Raw genomic sequence first — 22932 nt, 5'->3', positions numbered from 1 at the left:
GGGATTTATGTGACAATCTTGCTGGGCACTTGGGGTGTGCTGAAAGAAAAGATGTAGGTTGTTATTTTTTTCTGTAACACAACACAATGTAAATATCTGATAGAGACTTTTATCTGTAATTCCTTACCTTAGAATTTCCCAGGCATCAGACTGAATCCAGAAACTTTTTCCGTGAGCAGTACCCCTTGCGTGCGCTGTCGAGTGGCTGCATTCAGCTCTCCATGACATTATCGGCATTGTTGGCGTTGGTTATGACGTTGCAGCTACCTATATAGGCGCCACCCAGGCACCCGGACGTCACTTCTTTTCTTTCCGTGCAAATTAAGCGCCGATCCCGGGAAGAGCTGCCCCTCCGTTGTTTCTTGACAGGCCTTTTTTTGACTTTTTGTCTACTTCGGGAAATGTTTTCCCATAGTGTGCCAGGATGTCTTCAAGGAAGACAGGGTTTAAACCATGTGGTGCTTGTCACCGTGCCATGTCGGTTACCGATCTGCCTTTGTCTGCCTTTGGTGTCTTGAGCACGACCACAACTCGAAATCGTGCTCAGAATCTCAGGCCATGGCCCCGAAGGCCTTTCGGGAGCGAGCTTTGAAGATCCCTGTGGCCCGCCATTTGACACCTGCCAGCGAGACTCCACTGAGATCATGGTTCTGATTGAAGAAGTGTAGATTGCGGGACTGCTCCTGGAGCCCCAATTCCTCTTACTTCCACTCGAGGTCATCAGAACATTCGGGGAAGAGGCACAAGAAGAAGGAGAAGTCCAAACTGACTTTGTCTTTATCTCGACTGTGGACGGAGCACCAACACTAGGCACGGTTCTGCAGAGCCAGGGTCGACTTTGCGCCTCCCTCCTTTTTTGGGAGCCAGAGTGACCCCCATTCAAATTAAAGAGTTCCACAAGGCCATGCATCACGTATTTGAGCGTGCTGACCCCTCTGGTGAGCCCACGGACCCGCAGCGTTGGAAGGGGCCTCATTAGATTCTATGCCATTGACTCCAGCCACAGTGCCAGTGGGGCTTAAGAAATACGATTGCAGATCTGGGACGGCACCAGTCATGCCTTCCTGACCTTCCCCGGCATTGGACCTGAAGTCAGTACCTTCAAGGCTGCCAGTTGGAATTACTTGAGAAGAAGACCTTTTCCTCATCCAGCCTGGCATTGCAGTTGGTAAATGCTGCATGCTTATTGGGCCGTTTCTCCTACACCCGCTGGGAGATGGCAGTGCAAGTGTTGTCCCAAGTCCTGGACATGACCCGGCCTGTGCTCGCCCGGGCAGTTAAGGACAGGACAGATGCAGCAAAATTCACCATCAGGTGTGGACTTGACACAACTGATTCGCTGGGCAGAGCAATTTAATCAACGGAGGTCTTATGGTGCCACGCCTGGCTTAGAACGTCTGGCTTTTCGAGTGATGTCCAGGCTAATTTGATGAGCATGCCCTTTGATGGATCCCTTCTGTTTGGAGAGAAGCCAGACGCGGTCCTAGAGTGGTTCAAGGATTTTCGTGCATCAGCCAGCTCCTTGATCCTCTCTACTACACCTCATGGCCAGTCTAGCTTTTGCCCCTTTTGTGGCAACTGAAGGCGGTTTCAGCCGCACCAGCCCTATCCCAGCCAACGTCCTGCGCAGACTTCTCAAGTTGTGTGTTAACATGTATGCGCCTCATTCTTTAGCACCTCCCTCTCTTTTGTCCTACCCTATAACAGTCTCTATCAATCTTGTCATACCCTATAGAGGTCTTTCTATCTCGCTCTCAACAGCCTTTTTATTAACTTTCATACATCTGTTTTCACTTCTCTCACTCTCTAAGATGTTCCATTATTTCACTCTCATTCTCACATCTCTCTGTCACTTTCTCTGCCTTTCCCCTGATTCTCTGTAATTCCAGCCTCCTCTCCTCTGTCCTCCACCTTTCCTGATCGACTTTCCCACTCTTGACAGGGCAGTATTTTTCTTTCTGATCAATATTCAATGACATCCTGAAGCTTGGGGGCACAGTTTTGCCCTTAGATTCCAATAATTCAATATTTTGCAACTTTGTTGCTGGTGTTTCACCAGGGGCCATATTACATATAGGACACATTTTGCCTGTTTGTGCCACAGCACACCATCAAATAGGTGTGACGTGCGGAAACAAGGAAAGTGCACATTATTATATTGAATGCGCTGCCCTCAGGGCAGCCATAAACCCATGCCTGAGGGCAGCACATTCAAGGGAAATACGGAGCGGCTCCTTTAAAGTTGCTCCGTGTTTCACAGTGCAGGCGGCAACCATCAGCACTTTTAAGAGGGAAGAGAAATCCCCTTGCAGGCAGGTGCAGTGAGTGACTGCACCCTCTTTCAAGGGGATATCTGGGGGGGTTCATAAAACCCCCTTAAACCTCTTCAGAGGGCTGCCATCATGGGGCGTACTGACAGTCCTCCTGACAGCTTCTTTGCCTTAGTGCTCGTGTTCCATAATACTGCGTGGGTGCAGAGGTAAAGAGATTCCCTCATTTGCATGGGACCACACCCCCATGCAAATGAGGTAATGCCCTCTTCAGTTCTGGCGCTCCATGTGCGCCAGTGCTATCTGTATCACAGAAGAGGCAGTGCAAGCGTCTGTGGCCCCATCTGTAATACCAAACTGCCCGGGGGTCTCACAAGGTGGGCACACATGGCTTTTGCATCCCTGGAGCACTTTCTATAATTCAGCCCCAGGAAGACATGGTGAAGGAATGCACTGTGCAGCAGACTATAGACAGGCAGCAGCTGCTCTGATTTGTTCTGTGTGCATATGCACACAGTCTACAGAAGTGGATGAGGGTCCCCAGCAGGATGGAGGTAACATGGGGGCCCTCTGCACTGCTTGGGCTGCAGGGCCTTTTGTTAGACCCCTGTTCTTGGGTGTTGAGTCTCTCCCCCACACTATCCACCTGAGACCCCTTGCTTAAGAGTCAAGCGCTGAATTAGTGTACTGGGCCCTGTTTGCAGAGCCATAGTATGACAGCCGCAGAACATCTGAGACAAATGTCCCCAACCACCATGTTTGGTGGTCCAGTAGCCCCTCCTGCACCACTGACATAAGAGATGGCACCGCCTCAACAAAATGTGTAGTGCTTTAATCATACATTCCATAAACAATATTGTTCGGATACCACTTGTAGAGTCGAAAGGTTATTCATTCTTTCTAAAAATATATTATTGTGAAGGCTAATCTCTCAGTGCTCTCCTCTAGCTAAAGTTTCACTCGAATAATGTTAAAATATAGAATGTCACAAGTTGGTGAACATGAGGGCACTTATCTGTAACAATTCCCCACCAGAACATGTACCGTCTATGGATTTCCAATTGACCCTCCTCACCACTCCTTCCAGAATTAGATGCAGACTGTAGGTGCCTTACTATACTATCTCTTACCCAAAAGAAAATTAAATCGGTCAGTTATGGTGAACTTGGAGGTAAATGGGGGCTTTCATAGTGTAATCAACAGACTAAAAAAGGCAAACACCTTTTTTCAATATCTTTGTTCCAGAATAGGGAGACATTCTAAGTGTACTAGTGTATAAAATATATCCACCCTTGAGCACTGTTGTTACCGGTAAATAACTTCTTGTTTATCTGACCTGGAAGCCTCATACTAAAAGCAACTGTTTTTTGACTGAAGCATGCGACTCACAATGTACCATTTGAGGCCTGTCAGATACAAGAACCTAAACTCATTCCCCCTAACACCTCAACCGTTTTACTTAGATATGCATGACAATATGTGCCCTCTCCAATAACATCACTTTCCTTATTGTCACCAGAGCTTGTGCAGAGGCATGGTTCAGAGGAGGCCGTGAAGCTGAAATAGAGGAGAGAGAAAAATGGGCATCGAGAGAAAGGAAGAAAATACAAGACAGTATTGATGCTTTAGAGGCCATTAGAAAGAGAGCAGAAGCTAAAAAAAGACATAAGATGATGGAAGAATCAGGTATTGTTACTCCAAATATACAGATTTACTGCTTATATTTAAGTTTACGTTTAAATGATAAATAACATTATTGTTTTATTTAATAGAAATGTACTTACCAAACAGCATAAAAACACGCTTCTATGAAGTATGCCGTTATGCATGGCAATACTAGTAAATTAAGAGAAACCATCTAAGAACAGCAAACACTGTTCATTAATTCATCTAATAATCTTGGTTCAGGCTGCGACCAAGACTGAAATTCAATCTACAAATTAGACTCCCTGACAACAACTACACTTTAAACCATTGTACTCCGCTCTGAGTTTTTCATTGTCTCAGCTCACCTCTCTTGTCACTCAAACTTGCTTAGACTAATGCTATACAGTAGTGAGAAACCGACAATATTTGCACACGTTGTGCCAATAACACTTTCAGAGTGCTTGCTACAACTCACATGAAAAAACATTAAAAAAACAGTGCAGTGGGTCTACTTATCACACACTCTCAGGCTCTGTCTGCATGGATTACTCCATGTGACTATTCATTATCGTTAAATACATTTGACCACTGTAGTTTTGGTGTCCAATACGCCTAATCATTATAGTTTTGAAAGTGTACATCTTTACGCAAGCCAAGTTACACTCATGCGTAGCCATATTGCAACATTTTACTAATTCTCATATGTATGCGTAGAACTCAAGCATAATGCAGGGTTGGCATATGTTACAGATATAAGTGTCTGTTATTTATATACAGTGATGTCTTACGCCTAGTTTCCTAATCCTATGTTTATATAATGTGCCTTGTGTAGTGTCTTTGATATTATGCGTGCTAGGACCCTCGCGGTTCTAGGCGTACTTCAAAAAGGAATGACGTAGTCTGCTGGGAGGTTTTAAGGTGTGATTATGAAAGTTATGACGCAATGCGTGCCGAGTCTGATTGTACACACAGGGCCAGCTTTAGCGCTGGTGGCACCTCGTGCGACAATGTATTTTGGCGCCCCCGCCCCCAATGACCTCCTCCTCTGATTCCCTCACTGTCACCCAGCAAAAGCGCCCCTCATCTCTCCGTAGCCCCTTTCTTACATACATTTTATTTGTTTTAAATCCCTGATAAAGGCTGGCTTCACTAATCCACTCATCTATCAACATAACATTCAGATCTGTTCTTTGCAGCAGGCAAATAAATGAACCCTCTGTGCTACTTTATGGCGAGTGAAAACTGCCACTAGACAGAACTCTGATCTCTCTCTCTCTAGCAGGAACTTTAATCACAAGAGTTATCTTGACATTTTTATTGCTGCATGAAAGCTGGATACACAAGGACTCCTTCAGCAGATGCTTTTAAATCTTAAGTCATTGCTAACACAGCCCCCCCCCACCCTTGAGGCTAGTGCCCCCCTACAGGTCAGCACCCAGTGCGGCCGCTCGAGTCTCACTGCCCTAATGCCCGCCCTGTGTACGCACATTTTTGAATGCTCAGTGTAAGAAATGAACTCCGATATTCATATTATTTAAATTTCTCAGATCTTTCCTAATTTAATATCACTGTCTCCTAAAACCCATTCATTCATCCATATCTCTTACAAATACTAAATGTTGGGGCAGTTTCCTGCCTCAAAAAAGATTATGCTTATCCTCCTCTCTGTGGTCGTACGCTGACTTGTTGATTCCAGCTGAATCAAAGCTGTTTTTCCTGACAAAAAACCTAAAAGATCTGTTTTGCTTCCAAAAGTGGATGACTCATCTCAGTTTGACGATGCAGATAGGTCAAAAGTTTTTTTTAGGAGTACGCTGCCGAATTTTGTGGGCTCTGAATACCAAGGCAGCTTAGTCTCAACTCCATCTCATGTCTTGAACACCCTGTGCCTGACACAAATGTTTTCTATAGCCAGGCATAGTGCTACCTTCGCACAACACTCCTGTGCTATTAATCAACCTGCAGCTGACCTCCATGGATCTCCTAGCCATCTATAATCCAACTGATAAACACTCTGAATCAAATGGAGAGGCCCTGTGTGGGAGACCATACTACTCCCTGTCTGAATGTAAACTCATTAGAAGTACATCTCAAAAGTTGCGAAAAAAGAGGCGGGAGAGGAGAGAAAAGGAATCCTCCCGGTTGTGAGGTAATGAAAGTACTGGGCTCAGAATGTGCCCTATTCATGGGAGGAGACCTCTTTCTGATGGATACATCTGCCAGTGGATTCCTCACCTTGTTAATATCCCTTGCGCCAGCAACATTCGGAAACTTTTGTAGCAGTCCACGCCGATGAGGCCGAAGACGACGTCACAGAGACACGGCTCCGCTCGCGACTCCGCTGACGTCACCGGCTCCATAAGAGGACCTCGTCGGCGTGATGACGTCAGTTCCCTTTTTTCCGCGCCGTCGAAGCCAACGGATTTCGGGAATCGCTGTTGTTAGCGTCGTTGATACTTTGTGTATTTTCATTGCTGTTTCCTGTCTTCTTTGAAGATGTCATCGAGGAAGTCTGGATTTAAGCCTTGCCGGGAGTGTGGCAAGCATATGTCCATCACTGACCCACATGAGGACTGTGTGTGGTGTTTATCCTCGGACCACGATGTGGATGGTTGTACCAGCTGCCGTAAAATGAGCTCAAAGGCTTTGAAAGAACGGGAGGCACAACTTTTTATTGCCAGGATGAAGAAGGAGAAGAGAGGGAGGAGGAAAACAAGATCGAGGTCTCGATCGAAGTCGAGGTCGGCTTCGAGGTCGACGTCGGGGCATGCTTCGAGAGCTAAGAAGCACAAGAAAAAGAGAAGGCATTCCTCTCGGCGTCATTCTGACAAGAGTACGGCGCCGAAGTCGAAGTCACCTGATCGGCGTCGAAGGGACTCCGTCTCTCCTTCTCCTGTGCCGGGTTCACCAGCTGGTCCTTCATCTCCAGTGGTCCCTTTGTCTCTGGCTTCGCCAGTTCCAGTCCGGACTCCGACGCCGGTCTCATCCCCGGCTCCGGCTCCATCTCCGGCCCCGGAAGAGCTTCAAGTCCCGGGTGAGCCTGCGACGCCGTTGAATCCACCGTCGGCGCCGGTTGGCCCGAGTCCGGTGGGGCCTGACCAGTATCCTGCCTTTCCTGGGCCAGGTCAGGATCCTTCGCATTATTTAAATGCGATGTATGGGGTATTTGCTCGTGCCATGTATGCCCCTGGTGCACCTACGGGTCCGATGGGTCCTTTGGCCTTTAACTTGGGAGTGCCGCAGGTGTATCCTCAGGCTCCTTTCTACCCATTTTATCCGGCGACGCCGTCTTGGAATCCTCCGGCTCCGAGAACGTCGACGCCGCTTCCATCCTCGCCGGCTCCGGCTCGACCTCGTTCGACGCCGAAGGCTCCGCTGGATCCACGTTCGACGCCGATGGCTCCACTGGCACCGGCGCCGTCGGAGTCGATTACGGCGCCGCCGACGCCGAGGATTCGAATTCGCTCCAGGAGGGAGACTCAGAGGATTATTGAGGAGCAGAGATACCTTCAAGAGGAGGCGGAGGATGGAGAATTGGTAGAGTCGGATGAGGCTTTTGACGAGCTTAAGGAAGCTAGTGGCTTGGACCTTTCTCCTGAGTGGGAGATTACTCCGCCATCTGATGAGCCATCCAAGGATGTCGCACCCTACCATGCAGTCATAAGGAGAGCTGTGGAGTTGCTTGATCTCCAGCTTTCAACAACGGAGTTTAAGTCAAACATCTTGACTGAAGTCTTGCATTCTCCCACAGCGGTGTCAGAGCCTTTGCTTCCATTTAATGAGGCCATTGTGGAGCCTGTATTGGAGGTGTGGCGCAAACCTTTTTCTGCTCCTGCGGTTTCAAAGACGATCGCAAGGAGATACAGAGTGGCCCCAGGAGATCCTGAATTTTTGTCGTCCCATCCGTCACCAGAGAGTCTGGTGATTCAAGCGGCTTGTTCTGGGAAGTCTAAAGGTGCTTTTCCACAGGTCCCTGGGGACAGAGAGGCAAAAAGGCTGGATCAATCGGCAAAGAAGGTGTTTTCATCAGCCAGCATGGCTTTGAAGTCGACTAACGCCACATGTCTCTTGGGACGCTATGTTCACGCCTGGCGCCGAAATTGCCTGAGGACGATAGAGCTGGTTTTAACGACATCTTGGCTGATGCTCAGGCGGCTGCGCGGCAGGTGATTCAGAGTGGTCTGGACACTGCTGATTCTGTGGCAAGAGTCATGGGGTCGGCTGTTGCAACCAGGAGGAGTGCTTGGTTGAGAACATCGGAGTTTTCTCAAGATGTGCAGTCGACCCTACTGGATCTACCGTTTGATGGGTCTGGCCTATTTGGGAAAAAGGCAGATGCTGCTCTGGAAAGATTCAAGGAGAGCAAGGCAACTGCTAAATCTTTGGGACTCCAGTCTCAGTCGAGAGGGTCTTTTAAGAGGTACAGGGGTTTTGGAAGATCATCCTTTCGTACCTATAGACAGACTCAGCAGCAGCAGCAGCAGCAGCAGCAAAGTTCCTCGTCCAGAGGTTACAGAGGAAGAATCAGGGGTCGCACACGTGGCTCTCGTCAGCTCTCCTCCTCCTCTTCCTCTTCCTCAGCCCCTCCCACCACCGCAAAACAGCCCTAGATCCGACATTCCGGATCATGTTGGTCCTGTGGGGGGCCGGCTTACCCATTTTCTACAAGATTGGGAATCTGTAACTACAGATCTCTGGGTTCTAGATCTTGTGGAAAATGGGTACGCCCTTCCCTTTCGGGAATTCCCTCCAAATTACCCTCCTTGCCAAGGGGTTTGTTCGGAGGACCACCGTCTTCTCCTGCAGGAGGAAGTCCTGAAGTTGTTTCAGAAAGGCGCGATAGAGGTGGTCCCGGAGCAGGAGAGGGGTCAGGGATGCTACTCCCGGTATTTCCTGATCCCGAAAAAGGACGGCAGATTGCGTCCGATATTAGACCTCAGAATCCTGAACTTTTACCTGAAACAGGAAAAGTTCAAGATGCTCACCCTTGCTCAGGTTCTTCAGGCGCTGAATCAGGAGGACTGGATGGTGTCGCTCGACTTGCAGGATGCGTATTTTCACATCCCCATTCTGAAGTCGCACAGGAAGTATCTCCGTTTCACGGTAGGGTCGCAACATTATCAGTTTGTGGTCCTCCCGTTTGGTCTTACTTCGGCACCTCGAGTCTTCACGAAGGTGATGGCAGTGGTGGCAGCCCATCTCAGAAGATCCGGAATTTCGGTTTTCCCTTATTTGGACGACTGGCTGATCAAGGCGGAGTCGTCGGAGAAGGTGCTGTGTCATCTGCAGGATACAACTCGGCTGTTGTACAGATTGGGTTTTTCGATCAACGTGCCCAAATCTCACCTGGTGCCCTCTCAGCGCAACCTGTTCATAGGTGCAGTACTGGACACTACTGTGTGTCGAGCATTCCCTCCTCCTCAAAGGATTCTCGACATACAGGAAATGATTCCTTTGTTTTACAGCGGAGCGGTTGTTCCAGTTCTGAAGGTCCTTCGCCTGCTCGGTCTGTTCGCCTCCTGCATACTGTTGGTCAACCATGCACGCTGGCACATGAGGGCGCTCCAGTGGTGCCTCCGCAAGCAGTGGTATCAGCACAAGGGAGATCTCAGGGAGTCTGTGAGGATCTCCAGAGAAGCTGCAGCGGATCTATTTTGGTGGAGCGTGGAGGGCAAACTGTCCCAAGGAAAGCCCTTCCATATACCTCCATCGGTGGCCACGGTGATAACGGATGCATCCACCTTAGGGTGGGGTGCTCATCTGGGGGATCTGGAGATCAAGGGTCTTTGGTCTCCAGAGGAAAGGTTGCTTCACATCAACCTTCTGGAGTTACGGGCGATACGTTTGGCGCTCAAGGCCTTCCTCCCTTCCCTTCGCGGTCAGTCTGTTCAAGTCCTGACGGACAACACGACCGCGATGTGGTATATAAACAAACAGGGAGGAGTGGGGTCTCTTTGTCTCTGCAGAGAGGCCCTGCGTCTATGGTCCTGGGCTCAGGACCATCGGATTTGTCTGATGGCAAATCATCTGGCCGGAGTTCTGAACGTGCGTGCGGACAGTCTCAGTCGGCAGTTCTCTGCCGATCACGAGTGGAGGCTTCATCCAGAGGTGGTTCGTCACGTCTTTCGGACGTGGGGGACTCCTCGTGTGGATCTATTCGCCACTCACGAGAACGCTCACTGCCCGTCATTCTGCAGTCTCCAGTATCCGTTGCAGGGAGCGTTGGGGGACGCGTTCCAGTTGAGTTGGGGCTCACGACTCCTTTACGCGTTTCCTCCCATACCCTTGATTCCTCGGGTTCTGAGGAAGATTCGCCAAGACCGGGCCCAAGTTATATTGATCGCCCCGGATTGGCCAAGAAGGGTGTGGTACACAGATCTTCTCCACCTCTCCTCGTGCCCTCCGCTCCGTCTCCCTCTGAGGGCAGACCTCCTCTCGCAGTCGGAGGGGCAGGTTCTACACCCCCACCTCCAGAGCTTACACCTTCATGCCTGGAGATTGAACGGGGCAACCTGAATTCTTTCTCTCTCCCGCCAGATGTGGTGGATGTTATTTTATCGGCCAGGCGACACTCCACCAAGTCCATTTACTCCTACAGGTGGTCTAAATTTGTTAAATGGTGTGGAGAGAGGTCCATTGATCCCTTGAAGGCTCGTCTGTCTAATATTCTACAGTTTGCCCTTTCTCTTGCCCAGCAAGGCTTTGCTGTGGCTACTGTGAAAGGATATCTATCGGCTCTATCGGCTTTCCTTTGTTTGCCGGATCAGCCGTCGCTGTTTAAGTCTCCTATTGTTCTTCGTTTTATAAAGGGTCTTACAAACAAATTTCCTCCAACTCCCTTTATTGTGCCTCAATGGGACTTGAACCTTGTCTTAACCTATCTCATGGGTTCTGCTTTCGAGCCCTTACATAAGTGTCCCATGAGGCTCTTGTCTTTTAAGACGGTATTCCTCGTAGCAATCACCTCGGCAAGGAGGGTAAGTGAGCTTCAAGCTCTAAGTTCGAAACCCCCATTCTTGACCATTCATGCTGAACGAATGGTACTCAGGACCAGGGCTGCATTTTTGCCTAAGGTGGTAACTCCCTTCCATCTGGGGCAGTCCGTTACCCTTCCTTCTTTCTATCCTCCCCCACACCCTTCCAAGGAGGAGGAGAGGCTTCACCGCTTGGACCCTAAGAGGGCGGTGAGCTTCTACCTGGACAGGACAAGGGATTCCAGGATTGATGACCAGCTCTTTGTGGGTTTTGCTGGCTGCAGAAAGGGTCGTGCGGTGCACAAGCGCACCCTTTCAAGATGGATTGTGCTTTGCATCAAGATCTGCTACTCCCTAGCTGGTAAGGAGCCTCCGGAGGGTTTGAGGGCTCATTCTACCAGAGCAAAGTCTTCCACATCTGCCTTAGCTAGGGGTGTTCCGGTGGAGGACATTTGTAGGGCGGCAACTTGGGCCTCCCTCCACACTTTCGCAAAACATTATTGCTTAGACACCGAGGTGAGGAGGGACGGACATTTTGCTCGTTCCGTCCTTCAGGATTTTCTGGTATAGGGGGATGGACACCCTCCTCCGGGAGTGGGGACTGCTGTGGAATCTATTCACAAGGTGAGGAATCCACTGGCAGATGTATCCATCAGAAGAACAAGTTACTTACCTTCGGTAACGCTTTTTCTGGTGGATACAGTATCTGCCTGTGGATTCCTCACTGACCCACCCGCCTCCCCGTTGTCCATCCTTCTATACCAGTGACTCTATGCCTGTAATTCTTTTGATGGGTTTCAAATGTGTTTATCACTGTCAAAGGCATTATGTTATTTCTTCTGCTTTGTTATTTATTTTCCACACTGAGTGTGTTGATATGCATATTGTGTACTGTGTATACTGTTTATGTACATATTGCTGTCAGTCCGTCCGTGTGCCTCGAAGGCACGGAAAAAAGGGGCGGAACTGACGCCATCACGCCGACGAGGTCCTCTTATGGAGCCGGTGACGTCAGCGGAGTCGCGAGCGGAGCCGTGTCTCTGTGACGTCGTCTTCGGCCTCATCGGCGTGGACTGCTACAAAAGTTTCCGAATGTTGCTGGCGCAAGGGATATTCACAAGGTGAGGAATCCACAGGCAGATACTGTATCCACCAGAAAAAGCATTACCGAAGGTAAGTAACTTGTTCGTTAGGACAAGAACCCTCACTCACCCAAGGGTGACATGCTTCCTAATAGGGTTCCTTCCTCACATCAGGGCTACAAAGTCACTGCTGTGGGCTACAACTCTTCTGGACTAGAAGAGGAGCTGAGGTGTTTTAAAGAAGATACCAAGGATAAGGAGCAGAGTGCAAAGAGAAAAGGTTAAAACTGTATGTGGGAGACCAAATGCCTTTTATTCTGCGGTCTCCTAGGACAAGATTTTTTTTAAAAAAAGGACTAGGGGTTATCAGCAAATATACCCCTAAAATAGGTCAACATGCTTCTGCCTTCTAGTGACCCCAGCAGGGGTTTTCTGCAGGACCAAATGGTAAGCCACTCTGCATCAAAATCATAAAAATGAAAATAAAAGATGTATGTACTGGCCACCACGTTTCAGTAGCCTATATGAGTGAGCAATGGCCAGGGAATTGTAAAGGAATAGGTCCACCATCACATCTGAAAGACAAAAGCAAAAAGAACAAACCCAGACAAAGAGGCCATGTTGAAATGTTCTATTATGTTTTGCAGAGTAAGGTCTCCAAATTTGGCAACAGGAAAGAGATAATAAAGTATTAATTAGGTAATCTTACCTAATGGGTGATATTTAAATAGCTCTCTCCAGCCTTGTAGGTGACCCCACTATGTACACGGCTGGATGAAAACAAAGAAATAGGAAAAGCACGCAGGAAAAACACACATCAATAACCTCAATGGGTATGTCATGGCGTGATGTAACATGGGCAGTTATATTATGTTGAGGAAAGTGACAAAGATAACCTAGTGTTGTTAGACAATGCTACAGAAAAGGCGTCTGTATATTCATACATGGCTTGTTAACAATAATGAGGCACAAGTGTCGCAGAATTAAACAAACAGCAAAGAAAACAAATGGCAAAAGCCCTTTAGAAGTTGTGTGATGAAGAGGGTGATGCATACGCATAATAAAGCTGGGGAAAACGTGTGTGTCAAAAGACAGCATGTTAATCAAAAAGAGGATGCCCCAGGAAATTATAAATTAAAAGTGGTGGCAAAGAACTGTGAAATCCTTAAGGAATTTTGTATTGACAAAAGGTGGAGGAGAAAGCACACAATTTCAAAATATGGATGTAATTGTAAGTGTAACTGCAAGAGCGGTTAAGTCTTATGGCAGGTCCTCTACAGACCAGTGGACTTGTGCTCTTTAAGCTAGAGAGCAATGCATGTCATACATAGCATATGAATCATCAAAAAGGGGCGCTCATCCCCAGGAAATGTGCATTAGTGTCAGAGAAACGCGAGACCCTTCAGGAATGGCGTTTAAAGAAGGGCAGAGCACATGCTAAAAAGAAACGAAGACAGAGAGAGAGAGAGAGAGAGAAAAAGCATGCTGCACTTGTAGTAATGGCTGAATCAGCGGTTAAGTCTTAAATCTGAAAGAGACAGTTAGTTGCAGATTCTGTACCTTAGAATTTTCCCCAGGCGTCAGACTGGATCCAGAGATTTTTCTTTAGCAGTACCCCTGCGCGTCAGTAGGTGACATTGGTCGACTCTGTATCTGTCGTCTGCGCCGTGGTCGCCAGGATGACGTTGCGGTGCCTACTTAGACGACGCCCCTGCGCGCTGACGTCAGTTCTTTCTTTTTCCGCGCCAGCCTAGTGAAGATACAGAGAGAGCTACCCCTTAGCCACTTTTTGGCTAGCCTTTTTGCAATGCTTGGTCACCTTCTTTTCAAGACTATTGACTCCTGGTGCATGAGGGATGTCCCATCGTTGGACCAGTTTCAAGCCTTGTGGGTCCTGTCACAAGATGATGTTGGTGACGGACCCGCACTGCGTGTGCTTGCGGTGTCTGGAGTGCAACCATGAGCTGAAGTCGTGCTCCGAATGCGGGGCTATGTATCTGAAGACTTTGCGGGAGCAGTCCCGAAAGTTGTTGGAGGCCCGGCGGTCAGCTCCAAGTCGTTCCAGGTCTCGTTAGTGAGGAAGGTCTTGAGGTCATTCACGGAGCCCCCACTCCTCGCCGCACTCAAGTTGTCGAGGTCCTCGGGTAGGTTCAAACACAAGAAGAAGGCGAAGAAGCACAAGTGCTCTTCACCTTCTCCCCATCGGTCGCCTGACGCAACGTCTGTTTTGGAGCGTCGTTGTTCAGAGGCTCCAGGTCCGGTGCCTGATTCAGGGATGACTCTGCGCCTCCCCCCATTTCCAGTAGCCAGAGCGTCCCATGCCCAACTTCGACAGTTTTACGAGGCCTTACACCTCGTCTTAGAGCAGCCCGACTCCACCGGCATGCCTCGGGTCCTGCAGAGTAGGTCGGGGTCCTGGGCCTTTGTTGCCGGCTGCTCTGGCCCAGGAGGACCCCACGGATCCAGGCCTGGATCCGGATCAATGCTGTGTTCCCGAAGATCAGGACTTCCATCTTCCCTTTGTTGAGTCTGGGGCAATTTTCTTGCATCCAGTTGGCAACGATGGTCATGCAGAGGTGTAAATTGTCCTTGGTGGTGGAGGGGTCTTTGGATAGCGAGAGGATGAGCTGGGTGTCGTCCGTGTTGGAGATGATGTTCAGTCTGTGGTTTCTGACGATGCTGGCCATGAGGTCTATGTAGGTGTTAGAAAGGATGGGTCTGAAGAATTGGCCTTAAGGGATGCCACAGGTGATGCTCTTAGGCTCTGAGGTGAAGGGAGGGAAGAGGGCCCTCTTGAGTTCTTCTGGAGAGGAAGGATGTGATCCATTTGTGGGCATCGTCTTGGATGCTGATCTGATGAAGCCTCTTGATCAGGGTGTGGTGGAAGGCGGTGTTGAATGCTGCCGAGAAGTCGAGCAGGATCAGAGTGGCTAAGTCTCCCAGGTCAAGGTGGGTTCTGATCTCATCCAAGGCAGTGATCAGGGTGGTTATGGTGCTGTGGTTGGAGCAGAATCTGGATTGGGATGCATCCAGAATATCTTTATTTTCTAGGTATTCTGTGAGTTGCTGGTTGATTGACTTTTTGAGGATGTTGACAGGCAAGGGGAGCAAGGAGATCCGTCAGTAGTAGCTCGTTGGGGTTGTTGTAAGGTTTCTCAAGGAGATGTTTGATCTCGGCGTGTTTCCAATCCTCGAGGTAGGTGTCTATACCAAGCCATATGCAATTCAGTCTTGACCCTGCTCCCCATGGGAACAGTTCAGCCTGAACTGACAGGCCAGGTTCTCCCTAGACCAGAAACAAGCATCCTGGGACCGGTTTCAGTGTCTTACCGTCATCAGCCAGGCTAGCTTGAATCCAGTGGCGTAGCAAGCACGGGACCAACACCTGGGCATACCCTCCCGACTTAGTGTGACAAATGCAAAAATAACAGATGATGGATGGAATGCTGATCAAATCAAACATTCACATCTAGTCACAGATCTGGGTTAAATCCATTGTTTTTCTGCAAGCCACGCCATTTCAGTTTAGACCTAGTGATATGCAATTCAATCTTTACCCTGCTCCGCTTGGGTACAGTCCAGCCTGAACTGCCAGGCCAGGTACTCGCTGGACCAGAACAAGTGTCTTGGGACCGGTTTCAGGGTCTCACCCCTCATCAGCCAGGCTAGCTTGAATCCAGTGGCGTAGCGAACACAGGACCCACGTCTGGGTATACCCTTCCCACTTAGGGCAACAAATGAAAAATAACAGATGATGGACAGAATGCTGAACAAATCAAACATTCACAGATCTGGGTTAAACCCATTGGTTCCTGCATGCCACGCCATTTCAGTTTAGACCTAGCAATACGCAATTCAGTCTTGACCCTTCTCACCATGGGTACCCTGCAGCCCGAACTGCCATGCCAGGTCCTCCCTTGACCAGAAACAAGTATCCTGGGACTGGTTTCAGGGTATCACCGCTCATCAGCCAGGCTAGCTTGAATCCAGTGGCGTAGCGAGCCCAGGACCCATGTCTGGGCACACCCTTCCCACTTGAAGCAACAAATGCAAAAAGAATAGATGATGGACAGAATGTTGAACAAATCAAACATTCACCCCCAGTCACAGACCTGGATTAAATCCATCGTTTTTTGCACGCCACGCCAGTTTAGACCTAGCCATATGCACTTCAGTCTTGACCCTGCTCCCCATGGTGATAGTCCAGCCTGAACTGCCATGCAGTTGGTCTAAGGCATTCTTTCTGATGCTGTCTGTGGTTCTGGTTGAGTGATGTGTGGAAGGTGGTCTGGTCAGTGGGCTCCATGGTAGTATGCCATCTCTGATATTTTGTTGCAGCTGCGGTGAGTGGTGCTGACCGGTCTGGAAGCTTGGCTAGGGCTGGTGTGTAGGTGAAGTGGATGATTGCGTGGTTTGTCCAGGTGAGGTCATGGTGTGGCTTTATTTGACTCTGTTGCTAGCAGTGAAGATAGGATCTAGCATATGTCCTGCGATGTGCGTGGGGTCGGTAACCATCTGGGTGAGGCCAATATTGTTCATGCTGTCCAGAAGGTTGACGATGTTGATGTCTTTGGGGTCGTCAAGTTGGATTTTTAGGTCTCAGAGGAAAATGTAGTGTTCGTTGTTAATGGCTTAGGGGGCGATATATTCGGGGATGGTGTCACAAAAGCCATGGCGGAGTCCTGGAGGTCTGTACGGGAGGGTGCCTCTGATGGCGGTCTAGCTGTCTATTCAGAACTGGAAGTTGAGGTGTTCCATGATTATGTTGTTGTCGTCCATAGTGGTGCTGCAGTGGATGATGTTGATTTCACCTCTGAGGTTTGTTGATGCGGTCCTGGAGAACAATCTTGTAGCCGAGGGGCATGGCTGTGGCGATGTATGGTGCTGAGGCAGAGATGAACCAGGTCTCAGTGAGGAAGATGATGTTGGGGTGAGGGTGGTGATGGTATCTCATAGAATAGCACTCGTTACAACGCGTACCGATACAACGCGTACCATTACAACACGGGTATTAGTACGCGTTGTCAATTACAATGAGTTACCTTTACAACACAAACTTTGACAACGACTATGCCTTTACCACGCATGCCATTACTACGCAAAAACATGCGTGGTAAAGGTATAGTCGTGGTAAAAGTTTTTAAGGTAAGTGACAGTCCTCTCACTACATTTACACTACCCAGCACGACCCCCTAAACTACACATACACCACTACACTACCCTAAACCCTTAAACACTACCCCCAGCATGACCCCCTACACTACACATACACCACTACACTACCCTAAAACACTACCCCCAGCACGACCCCTTACACTACACAAACACCACTACACTACCCTAAACCCTAAAACACTACCCCCAGCACGACTCCCTACACTACACATACACCACTAGACTTCCCTAAACCCTAAAACACTACCCCCAGCATGACCCCCTACTCTACACAAACCCCCTGACCCCCTAAACCCTTAAAAAGTAACCCCCACCCCATGCCCAAACCCCCTTACCTCTCTCTCCTCGTGGTTCCTCTCTCCTCATTATTCCTGCTTCACGTCGTCTCTGCGGGGCGGTGCATGTCGTTCTCAAGAAAACGGAACAGCCTCGGTTTCCTTACAACGACGTGGATGGGCTACATTTTTTTAGAATGCACGGTCATTTACTATACATACCTTAATTCGTTGTAAAGGCATGCGTGGTAAATGACCATGCGTTCTAAAAAAATGGGTAGTAATATACTTCGCGATGTACAACGCATGCATGGTAATGCATGCGTTGTAATGGTATCGCGAGGTATAAAACTCGCAATAATGGCTGTTTACCGTCCCATATCTTGGTAGTGTGTTTTTGCAGAGGGATCAGGTGCCAAGCAGAAGGCAGTGGAGTTATTTGGGCGCAGTCAAATTGGGTAAGGTTGTGGCGTCGGGGTACACTGGCGTGTCAGTGCTGCCGAAGAACTGGCAGAGGTGGCAGGCGAAGGGTCCTGCTGTATAGCGTGAAGAGGTGCAGAAGCAGTTCTTGTTGTGGGGTCTGCAGTTCAGGGCTCTGAGCTTGGTCCTGGACTAGCGGAGGATGGCGGGAGATCCAGGGTTCCTGGCGCTGACTGTGGCCTGGGCACGGACAGGTGCAGACAGGCTCGCCTTTTGTGCGCCTGCTGCGTGCATCAAGTGGGTCTTGGAAGGGGCACATGGGAGGCGGGCAACGGGTGGTGGGAAGCGCGTTCGCTGCCAAGTGGGCTGCGAGGCTCGCAGGGAACAGAAAAAGAAACAAGGCAAAATAACAGCAAGAGAAAACTAAAACTGGTTGTCAGGGACTAATCAGTACAGGGCAGGAGCAGTCCTAGCAGGAGTATGGAGGGAGGTGGTAAACGGAGGAAGGAGGCACTGCCAAGCAGCGAGGGGGAGCTGGTGAAGTCCTGCTCAATGGGGCTGCACTACGGCCTCCATTAAGTAGGTCCTCGGTGAGGGGAGGAGCGCTGGGGAAGCAGGCGGTGGGAAGCAGGAGGTAGAAAGCAGGAACGGCACCAAGCGGACAGCGAGGCTGGCAGAAAACCGAAAAAGAAACAAGACAAAATAATGACAAAAGAAAAATAAAACTGGTTGACCGGGACTAACCAGTACATGGTAGAAGCAGCGCCAGCCGCAGCACAGAGGGAGGAGGCACATGGAGGAAGGAGGCATTGCCAAGCAGCGAGGGGGAGCTGTTGAGGACCTGCTTAATGTGACTGTGCTGCTGCCTCCATTAAGGAGGTCCTAGGAGGGGCGCTGGGTAGACGGGAAGCGGGTGGCGAGAAACGAGAACAACGCTGAGTGGGCTGCGAGACTCGTAGAAAACAGGAAAAGAGATGAGGCAAAAAGAAAGCTAAAACTGGTTGACCAGGACTAACATGCAGCAGCTTAGCAGCAGTACAGAGGGAGGAGGCACAGAGGAAGGAGGCACTGCCAAGCAGCGAAGGGAAGCTGGTAAATACATGCTTGATGCGGCCATGCTGCTGCCTCCATTAAGTAGGTCCATGGAGGGACCCTGGAGAGGCAGGCATTGGGAAGCGCAGAAAACAGGAAAAGAAACGAGGCAAAAAAATGACACAAGAAAACTAAAACTAATCAGTACATGGCAGGAGCAGCCCTAGGAGCAGTACGGAGGGAGGAGGCATACGGAGGAAGAAGGCACTTCCAAGCATCGAGGGGAGCTGGGTATAAATATTTTAATGAATTTTATAGAATACTAATAATAGTCCATCAGAAAGCAACACCTAAACTAATGTTCTAGTGTCCTACTGTGCAGCTGGATAACCAATCTGCAGAACACAGTATCACACTGAATCAACATTATTGATGGTGAGTCGTTTTCTTGTCCCTTTGAGCCAAGAGGTATATCTATCATGCATATTTGAGTTGGAAAAAATGTAACAATGAATCTCTGTGATCTGTGCTGCAAAGGTAACCCATGGTGCTCCCTCGTGTCTGACTAAAGATCAAATAAACCTCCTGTCTGTTTCTCTAGAATCTGGTCTTAAACAGGAACAGTTGGGAAAGACAGCTGATAACTAGAATTACTGAACGGGTGTGGGAGCTTAGGGCTGTCAATCTATTCTAAAGGCAATCTATTCTAAAGGCAAACTTATTTATCTGATGCACTCGTGTTAGGATTGATCTTATTGGGTATTGATTAATGCCTTTTATGTACATCAGAGGTTAATTCTACAACTTTTAAAGTAAATGTAGCTTCTTTTTCACTTCTCCCAACCCTTGCCTCTTTTAATGACTGTGTTTGTTGCAGGAGAAGTTCCACCCATTGATGATGTAACTAAGGATGCAGAAGACAATTCCCGCTCCAGCGAGGAGCAGGAAACACAAAGAAAAATCCAGAAATTTGTAAACGAAAGTATGGAGGCATTTGATGAGCTGTCAAATGAAAGATCACAGGGAGATCATATCATGTCTGATCAAGATCACAAATCTATCCAGATTGACCAGGAAATCTTGGCCAAGTCAGGTTTCCAGGGAGATGCTTCAACACATCAAGAGGTCCAGTATGTTGGGGAAGAAAAACAACACAGCACAGAAGAAGACACTAAAAAAACTATCGTACAAGAGCGTCCTACTGACAAGTATATTGCTGAAGAAAGCCGTGATGAACAAGGTAAGGAATTATGCTCTATACCCCATAAGTTTATTACGTCGACATATTTAACTAAAGTACAGCACTCTAAACAAGGTACTCCACCACCTTAACTGACAGTAGTGTTCCAAGGGCAACTAGGTTTTAGTACTGAGCTTTGATCTTGTTATTAGGGACAGTGATGAGAGAATAAACATATTTGTAACACATTATGGGCAGGATCGCGATCAGTCTTTTAAAATTGCACATCTTGTAATTTGGGTATCACAGGGTTTACTAATTACCAGGTGTACAATGTGTACCATTAATGGCGGAAATGGGAAATAAAACGCAAATAGTAACAGCCATACCGCTGTGGGAATCATTGAGCCCATCGTGATCTAGGCTATGCTTGCAGAACAGATAGGTGGTAGTGTGTGGTCTGGGAATTGGACTGCAAAGATGACCATTCAGCTTTCAAGGTTCATTCTGTGTGATGTAATCCACATTATCTATGTTTTAAATTGTTTTTCTGAGACGGTTTGACCATAACCCTTGCCAGAGTTCAATAGCAGCTATTTAAATTCTAGATATTAAGCGTGTGCACATTTTCTGTGTTTTGCACAAAGGAAATGAATATTACGTCTTGATTTGGAAACGAGAACAAATTGAGCTAAAGATTTGTACCAAAACCTTTTGTTGTACAATAACAGCTTTTCATTTCTGGTAAAAAATAAATAAAAAATGTCCTCCAGGCATCATATTGCCCTAATTCATGCTTTTTCATATTTTGGTAAATAAACTAAATTTGCCCGCTACATCACTTGTTGACTTCTGAAAATACGGTAGTTTGGCTCTCATGTCTGTTTTTCAATTCAAACAAATAACATTTTCCCGCAAATGAAAGTTAGTCTTTTACAAAGGTCTTATATTTTTGTCCCCAAATGCCAGGTTTTCAATATCAATAAATCAATATAGTCCGCCTTCAAATCTGTGTTCTTCACCTGCACCACTTGTGCAAAATGTATTTACTATGGACAAGCCCGAGAGTTGAGTTTTAATAGTTTAGTTGTATGTTAAGGAATGCACATGCATTAGCTATTTATACTAAAATGGCTTAAACATTTCTTCAGTAAATTACAAATGCCTTTTTCAGAACACTAGTGCCAGGCTAGCATTAGCTCCTGCTACAATACTGGAATGTTGAGTGATAGGTAAATACATTGGGCCTGGTTCACAAAGGTAAATTTGTGCATAAACATATTTAACTACTAAATTTACATTTTCTATGCCTGCCAAGCACCTACAAGTGATTCTTGGCAGGTATTATTGGTTTTACAAGATCGGACTCCTCCGCCATGAGCACTGAGGGTTTGGGAAAGGGTGTTCTAAGGTTTGGTTTGCCTTGAAAATTTAGGAACTCTCACAAGTGTTTGTTTCTATTGGATACTCCAAATGCAGTTTCCTCGCCTTAAAATACTCCCCAGGGACCAGGCTGGATCTGGAAATCTTTTCATCAGCTGTGCTGGTGCACTTGCTAGGTGGCACCGTTCTGCTATGCATTAGTTCCATACTGCCCCAGAAGTGACAGAGCAAAGCTTGTATGCTGACATCAGTTCCTTTCTTTCTGTACCTTTCAACTTGGAATCAGAGCTCTGCTCAAAATTTCTTTGGTCTCCAACGACTTCCAAATATGAATTCCAGTGGGCTAGGGGACAATGTCCCAGCCCAAAATGACAGGATTTAAACCTTACTGCAACTTCAGAAAACAGATGTCAGTCACAGACCCACACAATGTGTGTCTCTGGTGTCTGGGCTCAAGCCACCACTTGAAGTTGTGCAACAAATGTGCTCTCATACGCCCAAAGGCAAACCAGGAATGAGAGGCCATCAATCGTAGTGGCCCCCAGTTGGGTTAACTTAGGTGGATCTATTCTTGGCATCCATCTCAGGCCCCGTACCAACACTGGTATAGGCTTCCACTCTGGCTCCAGGACCTGCACCAGTCCCTTTCACATCTGCACCATTGCTGATACCACAGGTGCTGGAAGAAGATTCACTACTGCCGGACACCGAACTGGCTTCAGTTCGATCTCAGTCGATATATTGCACTACAAGATGACAAATGTGCAGCCGGTAATCATAAACTCGGACATTGATCCGGTGCCTCTCCCAGGGCATACACGCTAGCAGAGGCTTTATTATCATTCTGGCTCTGATTCAGTCAAAAGGATGGTCCCTTTGTAAGTTTGGAACCACTTCGATCACTCCTTTTTTTAACATGACCTTGATTTGGCATAAGAGTTCTTTCAGATGAGCAGGAGGAGGACCTCTGGGAGGAGAATTTGGGGGAATGTTACAAATTCTAGGGTGTGTCCTCTGGATACTATGTTCAAAACCCAATGATCTGTAGTGATGGCAGACCAGTTTGAGAAGAAATGGGAGATTCGTCCTCCAACGTTGGCTGGGTTGTTGAGTAGAGTGGTCGGCAGGTGGCGGCTGTCACTGCTTTTTTGAGGAGTCTCAGCCTCTGTATGAAGATTTTCCTCTGTACTGCTTATAAGAGGCAGCTGGTGGTTGACAGTACATCTGATGTTGCTGTGAGGAAGAGTACCGTTGTTGTCTCTGATAAGACTGATACTGTCTGTTCTGATTGTAACCTCCTCAAAAGGAATAGGAGGAACCATGACCTCTCGCACCACGAAAAGGCTGTTTCCTAAATTGCAAAGAGCAAGTGCGGTGTCAGTATCTTTTTTAATTGGTTGGAGGGCATCATCTATGTGCTGTCCAAAAAGTGACTCTCCATCGAAAGTCATATCGATAATCTTTGTTTGCACTTCTTGGCGAAAGGATTTAACT

General features: G+C 48.0%; 1 protein-coding gene across 4 annotated transcripts in view; it reads left to right on the top strand.

Moving 5' to 3' along the window:
- LOC146776237 (dynein axonemal assembly factor 1-like) overlaps positions 1 to 22932 on the top strand; it is a 668903-nt gene that overhangs the window by 534841 nt on the left and 111130 nt on the right. For all 4 annotated transcript variants that reach the window (XM_085638027.1, XM_085638025.1, XM_085638028.1 and 1 more), the window contains 2 exons: positions 3790 to 3956; positions 19753 to 20115. In XM_085638027.1, the coding sequence (XP_085494153.1) occupies positions 3790 to 3956; positions 19753 to 20115 (530 nt within the window). The remainder of the gene's footprint in view (positions 1 to 3789; positions 3957 to 19752; positions 20116 to 22932) is intronic.

The sequence above is a fragment of the Triturus cristatus genome, chromosome 12 (assembly GCF_964204655.1).
Source record: "Triturus cristatus chromosome 12, aTriCri1.1, whole genome shotgun sequence".
In the NCBI taxonomy this organism is placed as follows: domain Eukaryota; kingdom Metazoa; phylum Chordata; class Amphibia; order Caudata; family Salamandridae; genus Triturus; species Triturus cristatus.
This window is presented reverse-complemented; position numbering and strand designations above follow the sequence as displayed.